The sequence below is a fragment of the Balaenoptera borealis genome (assembly GCF_965194805.1).
Source record: "Balaenoptera borealis genome assembly, chromosome: 8".
Lineage (NCBI taxonomy): Eukaryota > Metazoa > Chordata > Mammalia > Artiodactyla > Balaenopteridae > Balaenoptera > Balaenoptera borealis.
The window spans coordinates 55,816,040-55,833,158 of record NC_138865.1 but is presented as its reverse complement, the minus strand read 5'-3'; the positions used below and the strand labels follow the sequence as shown (position 1 = coordinate 55,833,158).

Sequence of the window (17,119 nt, the reverse complement as noted above, 5' to 3'; positions counted from 1 at the left end):
GTTGCCTTTTTTTTTTTAATTTTTTTTTTTATTTTTGGCTGTGTTGGGTCTTCATTGCTGTGTGCAGGCTTTCTCTAGTTGTGGCAGGGACTACCCTTCATTGAGGTGCATGGCCTTCTCATTGTCATGGTTTCTTTTGTTGCGGAGCACGGCCTCTAGGCGTATGGGCTTCAGTAGTTGTGGCACGTAGGCTCAGTAGTTGTGGCTTGTAGGCTCTAGAGTGCAGGCTCAGTAGTTGTGGCATACGGGCTTAGTTGCTCCGTGGCATGTGGGATCTTCTGGGCCAGGGCTCGGACCCGTGTCCCCTGCATTGGCAGGCGGATTCTTAACCACTGCGCCACCAGGGAAGCCCCAATTTTTTGGTTGCCTTTTAATTCTTTCTAATGATTTATTTTGAAAGATAGAAGTACTTAATTTTAACATAGTCCAATTTAGAAATGCTTTTTTTATGAATAAGTGTTTGTGTGTCCTATTTTAAGAAATATTCGCATATTCTACAGGTCATGAGTGTGTTCTCCGATATCATTTTCTAAAAGTTGTACTGTGTTTCCTTCCATAATTAGATCTGCAATCCACTTAGAATCAATTTTAGGTATAGTGTGAGGTAGAGTTGAGTCCATGTTTTTTCTTATAGAATCTCGTTGACCCAGTACCACCTTTGGAGGAATCAGTAGTTTTAAAACCTCCCCAGGTGATTAATGGGCAGCCGGCCACTGCCCTAACACCATCCTAGATGCCCCTCTTCTTTCTCCTCACATTTATTCAGTCACCTGGTTAATGCTACCCACCACAGGACTCTAAAGCTTCTCCCTTCTCCTATTTCCTTAGGACTCATGTATTACAGTGTTTTCATAACTGGTCTCTCTGTCTCCAGTGGCTTCCCATTTTAGGAAGACCCCCTTCCCACTTCTCAGTTTCCCTAAATTGATGATAGGAATCTTTTTTCCAAAATCTAAACCTGATATAATTTGAATTAAAGCCCTTTTGAAGGTCTAGATGTTAAATAACTCTCTGTCAGAAACCTTTGATGGGAGACTCTAAGCTCCTTAGCATGCAATTCAGGGCCCTTCACAGCCTGGTTCCAACTCTGTGGCCTCTTCACATTGTTCTGTTTGGCCTTGCACCTAAGCCACAGACACTTTGAAGTTTCCAAATGCGCCAGGCATTGTTATGTGCCTTTGCTCATAGTGGCCAGATGCCTGGAATGGCCCTTCCTACCCCTCTGCCTTTACAGCTCACTCTTCCAGAAACCCAGCTCAAGTGTCACCTGTTTCATGACCCTTCCTGGCCTTACTCTCCTAGCAGAATTCGTTGCTCAGTTCTGTGGTGTGAATACATTATAACCTTACTCACAGGATGGCCCGAGTCTGCCTCAGATCACAGTGAGTGGAGGCGCTCTCTGACTCTCCAACTAGACAGTAAGCTCATTGAGGACAGAGACTGGGCCTTGCTTCTCTCAGAGTCTCTCTGCCATAGTCCCTCTCAGGCAATGAATGTTTTATTCATTTAATCACTGAAAAAAATCTTTAGAAAGCTGATTTTTTTGGTAAATACCACTTCACTCAGGGAGTGCAAATTCATAATTTTTCTGTATTGGGGGATACATAATTGTTTCCAGTGTGAGCTATGTATTGATTTTTATTGATCGTTTTTTATCCCCTTAGGGCTTATAATTTAGCATAGGAGCCCTCTTTTGTTGGGAGAAATGAGAGCCTCTATCCTGATTCCAGGGGATTGTGTGATCAGCTTCTTATCATTTTCCCATAAAGCAGTTTTTCATGGCATAATTGAGAGATGACTTGCTTCCAAAGAGCCAGCGTTAATAATGAGTGAAGAGAAAATGGGGTCTCACCCTTCTGCACTTTAAAGAATGGAGTCAGGAGAAATGAAAAGGCCCAGCATCCTCGGAAATCTTAAAATCTCGTGTATGTAAGGGAAACACCAGCCAGATTGCCATCAGCATGACCTGCTCTCCCAAATCATCCTATCAGATCGCAGAGTTAGTGTGTAATTAGATCTTATCAGCAGTCTCTTGCTTCGTTTTAGAGCACAATAAGAGATTGTTGTGCTTTTGAACAAGGAAGTCTTTTCTAAGGATCAGAAAAAAATGATATATACAGAAAATTGTATAAAAAACCAAAACTTTTAAATGAAATCATTCAGCCCACAGTTAATAAGTAAGCACCTGCTGTATGCTTGGCCCTTTGCTGGAATTCAGTAGGATGTGATTTCCTAACTTGTGTCAGGAAACAGACATGCAGAAAAGAGAGAAAGTATCATGTGAGATATGATCTGTGTATGTACAGGGCACGGTGGAGACATAAAATGAGGGAAGGGTCACGTATACTTGGAGGCAGTAGAGGTAAAGGGTAATTGGGAAAGACTGTAGAAAAGATGTGCCTGGTGTTGTGTTGGGCAGGTAGACAGAGAATGGGGTCATTCCAAGAAGAGGGACAGTTCTAGCAACTTCAGGAAACTGCTGAAGTTTTCTACGGCTGAAGGCCAGGGCATGCTTTCTTGGAGAAGTCTTCTATCTAAGAAGAACCACCTTAAGTAGGGGAACTTGGAAGAGTTTTAGGAATTATCCAACTGTCTCCTTTTTATTCAACTTTTTATCAGTGAAGAACCTGAGACTCAGAGAGGTACAGTAACTCATACAAAATCACACAGGGAACTTGCTGGCATGTCTGATACTCACAGAAATAGCCAACATTTATTGAATGTTTATCATGTACCAACATTGTGACATACATTATATCATCTAATCCTTGCATCATCCTAACCTTACAATGAGGGGGAGGTACCATTTTACAAATGAGGAAACTGAGGCCCAAAATCATCCAGCAAGAAATATAGCCAGGGGCTTCCCTGGTGGCGCAGTGGTTGAGAATCTGCCTGCCAATGCAGGGGACACGGGTTCGAGCCCTGGTCTGGGAAGATCCCACGTGCCGCGGAGCAACTAGGCCCGTGAGCCACAACTACTGAGCCTACGCGTCTGGAGCTTGTGCTCCGCAACAAGAGAGGCCGCGATAGTGAGAGGCCCGCGCACCGCGATGAAGAGCGGCCCCCGCTTGCTGCAACTAGAGAAAGCCCTCGCACAGAAACGAAGACCCAACACAGCCATAAATGAATGAATGAATGAATGAATGAATGAATAAATAAATAAAAATAGAAATAAAAATAAAGGAATTCCTTTAAAAAAAAAATATATAGCCAGGATTTGGTCTCAGACAGTCTGACTCCAAAGTCTGTGTCTTAATCCCACCTTGTTAAACTGGCTGTCCTTTCTGGTTTTCTTTCCAGTTAGCAGCAAACTCCTACCTACAGAGCTGCAGAAATTTATGTCTATCTTGAAAACAGAGTTGCAGAATTGAAATATTTACAATCATTTTTATTGACTTACTTTCAGGGCTCTATCAAGGATAAATCATAAATTTTTGTCGGTTTGGATATTGGACCATCAGCCACTGTGTCAGTCAGAGTTCAATAAGGGAAGCAAAGACATGGTGGATACTATGGACTAAGAGATTTATTAATGGAACTAGAGCTTGTACAGTTGTAGGAAGATCTGGGTAAATAAAGGCCAAAAAAGTAGAGTTAAGGATCAGAGAAAGTTCACTGACCAGCCCTGACCCAGGAGAACGAACTTACAGGAATCTGGAAGGTAGGCAGGCCCAGCTGCTGGAGCAACACTGACAGGGTAGCTGGCGTGGAAGGCTGTGGAAGACTGTTGTCTCTTCAAGGTTACCACCTCTGTGAGTTTGCAGCAAAAGCTCTGTGGTGGGCCTGGGGGCACTCTTGGTCAGCGGAATCAGCATTCAAGAAGAGCTGGGCACAGAGTATGAAATCGAGGACAAACTGGAACCTGTTTTCACCTCAGCCTTCAGAGTGTATGGCTGCTGCTTCATCTTCGCCTCCCAAATGTGCACAGCCTCACTTTGGACCAATTCTAGCTTGGAAACGTGCAGGGGAGGGCTTCTGGGAAATGTAGTTTCCCATACAACCAAGTTGACAGTGGAACACTCCACACACACTTCTAGAAAGAGAACATGGAGGGTAGAAAGGAGTGCTTTCCCCCCCCCGTCTCCAATGCCTGTGGTGTGTGTCTGTGCTAGTTGCTCTTTTGGCTGTTTATCACTGTATCCTGATGATAACTTTCAGAATTAAATGATTTTTCAGGGATACACAGCTAGCAAGATTTGGAGCCTGGATTTTTACCTGTGTTTGTATGAACCAAAGCTAATGTTTATTGTAATGCACTATGCTGTTTTCCATGACAGACAAGACCTAATGGTCTGTTTTCCTGTTTGTTCATTTGGATTAAGAAATAATTTTTTTTTTTTTTTTTTTTTACACTAAGATTTAGCAGAAGTACTGGGTTTTCAACATTCCCAGTTAGTTACCATGCTAGTTGCTTAGGAGAGACTGAGCAGTGACTCACAGGGACACCACTTTTAGGTCAGAGGAAAATAACTCCATTTGGCAGTGTGAGGAGAGCTTCTGTTTTACTCTCCGCAGAGCTTTGACTTCCCTTTGGCTGTGCCCAGAATTAGAAAGCTCTTCAAGGGATGGTACAGATTATGCTTTAGAGTCCAGAGCTGGTACAGATTGAGCTTTGACTGCCCCTGTTTCTCTTCCTGAAAAGATAGTATAAATTTTTGAGGACAAGAAAGAAACTGCTCCCCCTCCCCTTTTTAACAGAAGACAAAACAATGGAAGCCCTTTGGGGGAATAAATTAGCTTTCTTGGTCATCCTAATTTTACTTCCTGCTGTTTCAGTTCACCAGATACATTTCCTTCCAGAAATCACCTAGATGTGGACTCATCGAGACCTTGCCTCTGATGGTTTTTTCCTTGATGGCATTTCACCTGTTAATCCTTATTAACTTTTCTCTTCCTAGCCAATTCTCTTTATACCACTGAACATATTTTTCAGCAGAACCTTTAGGTGGAAAGACCCTTGAGGTTAGAGCAGTGCCCAGATTGTGAAGATACTATGAGTATTTTATGCAGTTCAGCCACTAAATTAGGTCTACTGATGGAAAAAGAAGTGGGAAATATGTTAAATTTAGTACTTCATAATGGAAGTAATATATGCTCATATTAGAAAAAAATAAAATATTTTTTTAAAGCTTTTTACAAAAAACAGCAGTCCTCCTGGAGTTGCTTCCCCCATTTCCATTTCCCAGAAGCAACACTTTCAAAACCTGTTTGGCTGTTTCCTTGGTTTTTACTTCTGTCTTGAAACAACAGGCTAATGTTGCCTCTGCTTAGTTTTCCAGTTTTAGGTGTTTCAGTTTGATTCCCATTTTAAAAGATGAGAATTGTTTGCCCTTTTCCTGTTTTCCCATTCTTCCACATCTTTCCCCTCTCTCATTTTTCCAGTATGTTTATAGCATAATTTTTGTTGGACCAGTATTCAGTATTTACATTTTATGCCCTTGTAAAACTTGTACAGATCTGAGACATGCAGAATAACATGGTTATATTTCTTTTCTTATACAACCTTTTTGTTTTTCCTGGAGTTAATAATTGTTTTAATTTTCAGTTTCTTAACTTTTTGTGTACCTTTCACTGATTCTTTCCCTAACCCTCTGCCACAAATATGAATTTCCTGTCAGTACATTGAAACATGCCAGGTGTCAATCATCTTTCAGATACGTATCTGATGCTGCATTCTAGATTGGTTACTGTCTTAGTATGGGTCCCCCCAAACTAAACCATGTGCATGGATGTGAGCACAAGTGGTTGATTTAGAAGGTGATTCCAGGAAATCCTGTTAGGGGATTAGGAAATGGGAGGAGGCCAATGAAGGATGCATCATAAAGCAAGGTACAGTAGTGGACAACTATAACCTGATTCCAGTGGGGATCATGGGGAGCCTATAGTTCCCTTTAGCTCATGGCTCCCTGAGCTGCATGCACCTGGTTATATATAGTGTCAGCTACAGTTGGTGCTCAATGCCTGATGCACAAGGACCATCTTGAGATCTCCCTTTATCATCATTTTCAACTCTTTTCTTACACTAGATCCCTTTTTCTAGATCCCTTAACCTGTCCCTTTTCTCAACTGACACCTTTGTTTTGGTAGAATGCCTCTTCCATTGACCTTGGGAAGATAAATTGAAATCTTCCTCGTGTATTTGAAAATGTCATATGTTACTTTTATACTTAATTGATAATTTGAATTTAAGATTATAGATTATTTCTTCCAAAAATATTGGAGTCATTGCTTCATTGTTTTCTGAGGAAATTTCTCATGTTGTTCATGGTTTTCTCATGTTCAGTGCCCTTCTAATACTTGATACTTTGTGTGTAGCCTATTTTTTCCTCTCTGAAAGGTTTTAGGACTGTCTCTTTGTCTCCAGTGTTATGAAATTTCATGTTAATAGTCCTTGGTAGGATCCTTTTATCCATTGTCCTGGGCATTCGATCGACCCTTTCAATCTGGGAACACGTTTGTTAGTTCAGAAATTTTTGAACTTTTAAAAAGAATTTCTTCCCCTTTTATTTCTGTGTTCTTTCTTTTTGGAGCTTCCATTATTCAGCTGCTAGACCTCCTGGACTGATCCTCATTTTATGTTTTCTTTCTGATTTTTTTAATCTCTGGTTTTTTGTTCTACTTTTGGGGGGATTTGCCTCAACTTCATCATCTGTGCTTCTATTGATTTTTTTTATTTTATGTTTTATTGAAATTCATATTTAAAGTTAAATTATATTTTAATTTCTAAGAGTTCTCTGTTTCTTTTTTATTTCATTGATAAAGTATCGTAGACACCTAAGAATGTTAATGATAGTAATTTTTCTTCCCCTGAGTTGTTTGTTTTTTTACAATTTCCTTGTTTGTTTTGCCTCTCTCATGTTAGAAACTTTCTTCAAAGTCTGATGTTAGTGGCTAACCTTTTCCCCTTAGGTGTAGGACAGTAAAGCTGAGTCAAGGGAGGGTGCTTATTTACTATTATAGCTTCATTCTAGGGTAATCAACCTGAAGTTGTTGCATTGGGTGCTTCCAGCTGTGAATATCTGTAGGTCTTTTCTCTTGAGTTGGTTGTATTCCCCAGAGAAGAATCTTCCAGTCTTCTGCCCAGAGGGTTCGAACCTGACTGCCAGTTCTCTAGGGCAGGGCTCCCCAACCCCCGGGCCACGGACCGGTACAGGTCCTCGGCCTGTTAGGAACCAGCAGGAGGTAAGCAGTGGGCGAGCCGTGGAAAAATTGTCTTCCACGAAACCAGTCCCTGGTTCCGAAAAGGTTGGGGACCGCTGCTCTAGGGGACCAGTAGGGGAAGTGCACTGGCAAGTCTCACAGTTCACAGTCTGGACTGGCCCTAAAGCCCTGTTTTCAGTATAGGTCAGGTAGCTTCTCTCTGCAAAAGAACTCTATTAGATTGCTACACTCTTTATTCTTCATAAAAGAAACAAGTTTTCTAGTTCCCATTCTCTGTTATGATTCAAAAGGCTGTCAGTCACGTGAGCCAAAGGATATGAACAGAGTCTGCTTATGAAAACCACTGCCATGACCGCCTGCTAGTTTCCAAGATAGTCTATTTATTCGTTTATTCTTTCCTTCAGCAGTCAAGGTTAAACATCTAATGCGTGTACATATATATGCTAATCCTGGCAGCATACCAGTATCCTGCTCTCATGGGCCAGGGGAGAGATTGCTATTAGGAAGCTGTTTCTGCAGTAAACCCAGTGGGGGCAGGTTGAACTAGAATAGCGAAGGTGGGAAAGTAAAGATGGGGGCTTAGTCAGAGAGATTGTAACAATTTGAAAGAAAGGCTAAAGCTATGGCAAATATAAAGATAATGTGAAGGAGAGGAGTTAGGTCCCTTTAGAAGAGAAGAGAAGGGTCCCTAGGGGCACATCTAACTTGGCTGACATCATATTATAGGAATTCTAGTGTCTTAAATTTGTAGTTTTCCAGGCTTCCTCTCTGTTTCTTCAAGTACTGCTTTTTTTTTTTTTTTTAATATTTATTTATTTGGCTGTGCCGGGCCTTAGTTGTGGCACACAGGGTCTTTTAGTTACGGCATGCGGACTCTTAGTTGCAGCATGCACGCAGGATCTAGTTCCCTGGCCAGGGATCGAACCCAGGCCCCCTGCATTGGGAGCGTGGAGTCTTAACCACTGGACCACCAGGGAAGTTCCTTCAAGTACTGCTTTTAAAAATCATTTAAAAATAATTATGTTAGCACTTAAAAATGGTTAATTCAGACATCTGATGATGTTTTTCAAGAACACGGAAGTTTTACTAATCCAAGAGTGTTAAAAATAGTTAATAGCTGTGAATAAATTTAAAAGCTGGTCTCTTCAAATATATGAATCAATAAGTATTTTAGATGATTTGAAGAAATAAACTAATAGAATATGGTTTTCTTCCCCCTTCTCGTGAAAATGTAGAACATATTCAAGATGTTCCTAAGTAATTAATGGAAGAATTGAACAACATAATCGAACAACATTGAAAATGATGCATTTGAAAATCAGCCACAGTATATTAAACTGTTACAGTTATTTCAAGTAATTACTTACCGGAAGACGACTCTTAGCAGAACCAAGATCTAAGCACAAATCAGTAACCAAATTCGTAAAAGGAATAAATCTTTAGAGTGTAAAATGGTGAAAACAGGACTTGAAGGGATTAACCACCGTGTGTGTTTTCATTACTCGGTTTCTTTGATCTCCATTTATCTTCTTTCCCTCTGTTCATTTGGTACCTCTTATTGTCTGGGTCTGCTTATTTCAGTTTTATTTGTGCTAATGTTACTCCTTCTCTGTGTTTCCCTGGTACCTTGTGTGTATTAGCTATTATTGCATTTATCACATTTGTTGCCACTGTTTATGTATCTGACACCTCACTCTACTGTGAGCATGTTGGCAGGGACTATGTCTTTCCTGGATTTCAGATATGACTTATTGTAGAAAAGTCTTTGAATATATACTCTAATTATATCATTCCCCCCGAAAATGTGTCATCATGTGACATTTTCAATTTTTTAAATTTAACGTGTATGATACAATTTTCTATGAGAAGCAAAGTAAAGAAAATGTGAATTTTACATTTTTTTCCAGGAACCACCAGGCTTTACATCTGTTAGCATGACTAACTGCTACTCATTATGTGATTCTAAGCTTAAAGATATTTCTCACCTGAAACCTTCTTTGCGCTGCCCATGCCTACAGACTAGGGTGATGCTATATACTTTCGTGACTTGCTGTAATCTCCCCACATGACACTTAGCATATACACTTCACTCTAATTGCTTTTAAAATAGACGCTACCCTCAGTTCACTATAAACTTCATAAAGGCAGAGGCCATAGCTGTCTTGTTCATTATAATATCCCTGGGGCAAACTTGGGAGGGTGACCTCTCATAATAATTCTCTTTGTCTGCAGATTCGACCTTTGAAGCCCAAAGTTTACATTAAAACCTATTCAAAACAAATGTTCAAGATGAAATGGCAGCCACTAAACGCTGGAAGTGTGTGCTTTAGCTGTGATTCTTTCAGGGGTTTCCAAGCAGATGGAATCCTGGGCATAATTCTAGGTTAATGTACATTCCCAACTCTGATAATGAACCTGAGAAACCGTAGTATCCTAGCATCAAGTAAATCACTGTCTTTAACAGTGTGCTAATAAAGCTGTTTCTTCCATGAAAACTGGATTTGCCTTCTAGGCATCTTCTTTTATAAAAGTAAAAGCAAAAAAGAAATTGAAAGGCTGTCTTTGTGGCACAAAACTAATTTTCAGAAGCAGTTATGTGCGAGAAAAGTAATTAAGTCGTTTTAATGAACACAATATTTCTGTTCTTCATGGGACTGTTTACTGTTAGAATCTTAGTTGAGAAGTGATTTTGAAAATAGTTCTATTTTATACATGGCGTAAGGCCCACACTGCAGGAGTTATCAGTTAATTTCCTACTTCAGTCCATAGGCTCCTAGAATTGAAATAAAAGGTAGAATCCTAAAACTTCGAGATCACATAATCCCGTAGTTTTTGAAGTGCTTTCTGTGGGCCACCCAGGTCCACAGAGGGACTGAAGGGCCACAGCAATGGAGAGAGTATCAGCAAAGGCACAGGAGTAGAGAATGGACTTGAGGACACGGGGAAGGGGAAGGGTAAGCTGGGACGAAGTGAGAGAGTGGCATGGACATATACACACTACCAAATGTCAAATAGGTAGCCAGTGGGAAGCAGCCGCATAGCACAGGGAGAGCAGCTCAGTGCTTTGTGACCACCTAGAGGGGTGGGATAGGGAGGGTGGGAGGGAGACGCAAGAGGGAGGAGATATGGGGATATATGTATACATATAGCTGATTCACTTTGTTATGCAGCAGAAACTAACACACCATTGTAAAGCAATTATACTCCAATAAAGATGTTAAAAAAAATAAAATAAAAAAAGAAAAGGCACAGGAAGACGGGCAAGATGGGATCTTCACCTGGAAGAGCTTTGCCTTTTCTATTAAATTCCTCTTGAGATTTTGAGAGAAAGGGAGAGTTTAACGATTAAAAGAGCAGGCGTGTGTTTATCTGTGGACCAAGCTGCACATATTACAGATGAAGACATTGGTGGAGGGGCAATTTTCGGTAGCTGAGCTGGTTTAGAGACCCGTGAAGGCCTGACTCCCCACCCAGCCCTGTCCCTCCTACATCACGTTGCCTGCTTTGAAAGTCTCTTATGTCTTTGTCTCCAGCTTCCAGAGCTAAACTCAGCATGATCAACACCATGTCAAAAATCCGTGGCCAGGAGAAAGGGCCAGGCTATCCTCAGGCAGAAGCACTGCTGGCAGAGGCCATGCTCAAGTTTGGAAGAGAGCTTGGAGATGATTGCAACTTCGGTAATGTATGCTTCCTCACATTTTCATTTGTCCATGGGGATTTTAGTGCCACTAAGAAAACCCTGTAGGAAATAATCCAAACCATTTTATATTTTGATTCTCAATTTTTGGTCTTGTCCACATGGGCCCCAAATTTGTTTTCAGAGTCGTTTCATCATTTTTAGTGTCATTTGTCTTAGGAATTTTATTTATTTTCTTTTTTCCTAATGAGATCCCATCATTACAGCAGCTGGTTGACACATCCAGATGCCTGGACATTTACCGTTGCACGTGTCTGGCGGTAACTGGAGTGTTGGGGCAGAGGGAACTGTCACAGTCAGCATGAGTCAACGCCCCACCCCCTGAGCTTTCTCTTTGCTCCCTGCTCTTTTATATAGGGTACCTAATTTGACTACCGCAGGTGAATTCCTTCACCCCTCTCTCCTTTGACCCTCAGCTGCCATACTAACCACCTTCTGTTTTCACTCCTTCACAATGTGAGGTCGCAGCAAATGACTGTCCTTCCTGATTGAGCCCTGCTCTCTGCTCCTGGTATTTGCTTTTGCTGAATGCGCTGGCCTTAAAGAGGTCTCCTCTAAGGGAAAGCAAGCACTTACAAAGGAGGGTAGGGAGCTTCCAAATTGCTTTTTAAAGGAAAAGCAAAATTTTATGTTCTTTATAATAAGGGGTCCCTCTACCACCCATTGGGGGCATTGAGTCTATTGTACTCAGTGAACTTTCATGAACTGTCTCAGGTGGAAAATACACTGATCTCCAGAGGGCATTATATGCTGTCTGTTGTCTTGGTTGTCTTCAGAAGACAGACAGTAATCCCAGGTTTTTGGTCTGTGATGGGTGCTGTTATTGCAAGTGCATTTCACCTTCACCTTTGTTCTTTAACGAGTACAAGTGCTTAGTTATCCGCTTGCAGGCCCAGCGCTTGGTGAGGTGGGAGAGGCCATGCGGGAACTCTCGGAGGTGAAGGACTCTTTGGACATGGAAGTGAAGCAGAACTTCATTGACCCCCTTCAGAATCTTCATGACAAAGATCTGAGGGAAATTCAGGTATCTGCAGCTAGTTATTTGGGAAGTGGGCTGTTGGAATTGTACAGATGCAGGTGCCCTTTTCCTTTAGGAAACATTTTTTAAAGCTTACCGTGCATGTTGTCATCAGTGAGCATGTGAATTGCAAAACAATCCAGCATGATAAATCGAGAGAAACCAGAAATGCAGTACTTTTAGCCCCAATATTATGATGATTGTGCCACTCCTGAGTATTACATTTGACTTCTCTGCGTTCAATTTTCAAGTTTTTTCAAGTTTTTTCAAGTTTTTTTCTCCATGAGGGTAATATCCTTTCCCTGATAATATACAATTTTCTTTATTATTCTGTGGTTTTCTGGGGGCGATTTCACCTTCTAAAATGCTAACTGTACCAGTTGTTAGCTTAAATACATAATTATTCTATTACTCTGTAAACATGTGATTTCATATTTTCGTAATGTTTGTTAGGATTGAGGAAGAACCCAACTATCCTCTTTCTAAAACATGTAGAAGAGTTTAGCTATTCCAAATCATAAACTTCAACTGGCTTTACCTAGAACTAGGTGTGTAATGTTTACTCATTCATTCTTTTAACAAATATTTGTTGAACTTGTCTGAAGTTTGATTTTCTTGACTGTAAAATGAAGTGCCATAACCTGAAGTCTCCCTGATCTCCTTATTCTAGCTTAAATCTCCTTCAGCCCTACCACTGCCTCAAGGTCCCACAGTTAGTATGTGGCAGACTCACTCCAAATCTAACATGTAACCCTGACTCCAGTACTCTACCCTGCAGCTGACTGCAAGTTCAGATGTTTTAAAAGAATATTCCTTCCAAAGATACACACATTTAGTTTGGATCAGGGCATGGATTGGAGGCGGGGTGTAAGGTGGGCTGGAAGGTCAAGGATATTCTTCCTCCTTCCTTCTCATTTCTTCACCACTTCCAACTCTGTTTCCGTTTCCTTCCCTTTTACTCCTTGCACACCCAGGATCAAGGGAAGTCTAGCATTTTCTCCCACCCATTAGTAGCGAAACACTGCTGCTCGTAGGGCAAAAATACTTTGTAGCTTTGGGAAACTACTTTCCTACTTGGTCAGTGGAGGTGTCAGACAAGGCTGGGCAGGCACACACCTGGAATGTGTGCATCTGGGGTGATGCAAAGAGGGATTGATGCGCAGTGTATGGTGTTAGGTCCCTTCCAAGTTAGGTCTTATGACTAAGTGTCATCATCTGTTAGATGGGAGACTTAATCCATTGATTCACCTAAAGCTACATCAGTCAACTAGGGTAAGTGTTCAGACATAGATTCCTAGGCCTCAGCCCTGGATATTCTAATTCAGGTGATCAAGAATCCATATTTTTAATAAGCATCTTAGGTGATTCTAACAGACTGGATTACCTCAAAGACAAATCCTTTCCAGCACTCATGTTCTATGATATGAAAAGGAAGAATACCATGCTATCTCACTTCATTTCAAGGAAAGCATTTTTCCTCTGCCTTCCCATGAGATACCATTTCCCCTGAAGATGGGGACTTGTGAGCCCCACATACCTGTGCTTTCCAAATGTGTAGTGTGTGTACACACATTCCTGGCTTCTGTCATGGGATGGAGAGGCATATATTCCACCTTAGCTTTGACCCAGCAGGTGTAGAAAATAAAGGGTATTGGTATTTCCCACAATTTCTTTCTTGCTATTAATTATTTTTAAAGATGTTTCCCAACATAAATGTTTTAGCATTTGGAAGCGTTTGCCCCAGTGATGCAGGTTTCTTTATTTTTCTGGTGACATGATGTTTTAGAACTTAGCCTGTCTTATTTTGGAAGCTAATAGGCATGATGGGGAAGTGAGCTGTAAATAGGCCTTTTCTGTACGTCCTTTCAAAGCATATTCCTACCCTTGACTTTTTCAGCATCATTTAAAGAAGTTGGAGGGTCGACGCCTGGACTTTGATTACAAGAAGAAACGACAAGGCAAGATTCCAGATGAAGAGCTACGTCAGGCTCTGGAGAAATTTGATGAGTCTAAAGAAATTGCTGAGTCAAGCATGTTCAATCTCTTAGAGATGGATGTGAGTGACTCTCCTGTGGTTTTTAATTTAGCTTTGGCTTTGAGGCACAAGATTAATGAGTTAAAGGGTTATGTAATTAAAAATGTTAATGACTGTACTATGTGGGGAGAACTTCAGTAGATGGTTATTCTTTTAAATTATTTAAAATTATAAAGTAGACTGAGAAATGGTGAAGCTTTTCCTATATTCCTATAGTTTGATTTAACTAGATTTTTGTCTGCTAATGATCTTAAAGTATTATAAATAGTGGGGAGATAAAGAATGTTTCTGATGATCTATAGAAGTCCAATAGCTTAAGCAAATACTCTGTTGAAATGTGAAATGTAAGGCAGATTGACTTCAGATTAAATAAGAATATCAGTCAAGTAAAATGTATTCAGAAGTGAGTGTCCAACATAGGTTAAGATGGTCTGTATTTTGAGGTAAAGTTGACATTTTCTTTCCAAAGACCATTTCAATTGAGATTGACGATTGTAGCATAGATACTACATTTGGGACATAGATGAGATAGTTTAAAAGTTGCCTTCACATTTCCAGAGTGCTGAATTACTATTCATGGCTTTAGAGCTTGCATTCCGACCGCTCATGTCATAAAACCTGTTAACCAGCTTTCCTGTCCTTGCTCATCCCCACCTCCGGCCCCATCAGTTGCTGACCAACTTCTGCCAAGATATTTACAGAGCCTTTGTGTACTTATCACCCCCCCTGACTGGTGACAGGGGAGGCAAGTTGAACATATCCAGACTTTCACACCATCCAGAGACAGTGTCAGAGTGTGTGTTGATGTAAAACAACGTGTCCACCTAACTACTGAAGAGGAACACCGTGGGGATGAGGGTGACCCGAATCACAGTGTTCCTTCCCTTCACCCAGGACCCTACCCCACCCCAAAACTCATGGGGCAGCATGGCCTCTGTTAACTCAGAGGCCATTGTTCAGCTGGATCACAACACAAGACGCAACGTGAAGAGTAACCAAAGATGCTTAGAATATTAGAGCTGGAATGAACCCAACATGTCACTTGACTCAACCCTTTTACATTGCAGATGAGGGTCAGAGAGAACAAAAGATTTTCCATCATACCACACTGTCTCCCATAGTGCTTCATGTGAGAGATCAATACCCACATTTTTATTAACAGCACTAATATTGACTTGGCAGGAAAGTATAGAGAGCAAAGAATGTTCTAGTCAGTGCATCTTTTGTCCTATAGGAAATCAACAAAATAAGCCAAATCCTAATCAGAAGGTTGTAGCTAAGCATGAGACTGTTTGATGAGAGTTATGTCATCTTCAGGAGGATTCTGACTAAAGTTTCTTCTCATAGCACTAGAGTTTCCAAACGCAGGGATGCTTTCTTATCCTTAATCAGTTTGTAACCTGCGAAACTATCTATCGGTCAGCCTGGCTCACCACACAGTCATGGGCATCGCTGAGCACTGGTCCGTGTGTCCAGGGTGGCTGTGTCGTGTGGGCTGGGCACTAGCCGCTGGTTAAGGTCAGTAACCTGGTAACTGAGGCGTGATTCCCCCATTGATCTGCAGATCGAACAGGTGAGCCAGCTGTCTGCGCTCATCCAAGCCCAGCTGGAGTACCATAAGCAGGCAGTCCAGATCCTGCAGCAAGTCACAGTCAGACTGGAAGAAAGGTATTTTACAGTTCCGTGCATTTTCCATTTCCATTTCCTTGCTATAAAAGCGTGTATAAAGAAGTGGAAATATTAGAATACATTCGAAGAAAACCTTCCACCAACATTCCTGCTGATCCTACAAAGACACCTTAGGGACCATTTGTTTTGATCTTATATCGTCTTGGGCTTTGTTTTACTTTGTTCGGTTGAATCTAGTCTTGTGTTTATGAGAGCTAAATACTTAGGGAGTATTTTGGATGCCACAGATGGGACACCAGGACTCTACTAATGATAATGGATGTGATTTGCTGAGCAGCTATTCTGTGTGGGTACTGAAAGTGTATCATCATCAATCATATAAGAGCCCTGTAAACCAAGTATTGTTAGCCTCACCTAACAGACGAGCAAACTGGGGCTCAGGGTCACACAGTGGTGCAACAGGGGTTCACGTTTAAGCATAACCTGTTGGAAAGCCTGTGTCGTTCCATACCTTGTGTTTCTCTGAATGGTGACGAGGTCCATCAGAGGGAGCTGCTTTCTTATGTCTGTTCCACCTCCTCAGATGGGCCTCATAGCCAGGCTGGGGTGGTTTAATTCATGAATGAGACTCCCTAGAGCTGCAGGACACGGCCTGCACAGCTGTATGCAGTAGCCCTGTGCTATATCATATGTGTTATTTTAGTTAAACTAAATGCATGTACATCAAAGGATTGCCTCAGCAGCTTTTATTCTCAGCTCATGGCCAGGGTCGACTCTCATAGCTGATGATATGGCTATAAATGCACAAGGCAGCCTCCAATTACGGTGCTGTATTACGGGAAATGACCTCACCCGTTTCCATCTGGCCAGCCTCTTCCTCTCCTCAGTATCTTCCTTGACTAGTGCTTGGATTGTTCTTCTTTCCTCGGTGCACCCTTGTGGAATTATGTGTAACACTCTGAAGCCTCTAGAATGGTTTAAAACCATGCACTTCCATGTACTAAAGAAATATTATATGTCTTTGTGACATCTGTTGAGCATGAAGGCCACTTTTCTTTTTTTCCTCTGAAATATGTTCAAAGCCACTGTCATTCTACAATCGCCATACCCTAAACTCCCCCCACCCTTGCAAATCTGCTGTGCACTTTGCTGTGTGAACACCTGAAGCTGTGGAAAATACTTCCGGGTGTGCAGAATACATTTACTGCCTGTACCTTTCCACCTTTCTCCTGTCTCCCTTGGATTCTCTCCCCCTTCCTCTGTGCTGTTTCCAGAGCACACAGTATTTCCCCCTTTCCTCCCTCCGTACCTTCTCAAGCTCTACAAGAAATAACTTTCTTCTGGAAACAGCTGTGCATCTAGAAATAACTCCTACCTATCTTTTACCTTTTTTCCTTAAACCTTCTCCAGCTTCCCCAGGGACAGGTACACTCCTCACCACCCCGAGCTCCACCCCTGGGTTCCTGTGGCATTTTGTCCTATCTCCATAGCAGCACTTACTACAGTTGACAGTAATCAGTTGTTTATGTTCTGTCTCCCCTCCAGACCATAAGCTGCTTGAGGGTAGGAACTGTGA

The 17,119-nt window shown here is 41.5% G+C and overlaps 1 protein-coding gene across 2 annotated transcripts in view; it reads left to right on the top strand.

Annotated features, from left to right (window-relative positions):
* The window catches only part of SH3GL2 (SH3 domain containing GRB2 like 2, endophilin A1), a 217,224-nt gene that overhangs the window by 175,000 nt on the left and 25,105 nt on the right, over positions 1–17,119 (top strand). For both annotated transcript variants that reach the window (XM_082401686.1, XM_082401685.1), the window contains exons 4-7: positions 10,698–10,841; positions 11,752–11,885; positions 13,777–13,935; positions 15,479–15,582. In XM_082401686.1, the coding sequence (XP_082257812.1) occupies positions 10,698–10,841; positions 11,752–11,885; positions 13,777–13,935; positions 15,479–15,582 (541 nt within the window). The remainder of the gene's footprint in view (positions 1–10,697; positions 10,842–11,751; positions 11,886–13,776; positions 13,936–15,478; positions 15,583–17,119) is intronic.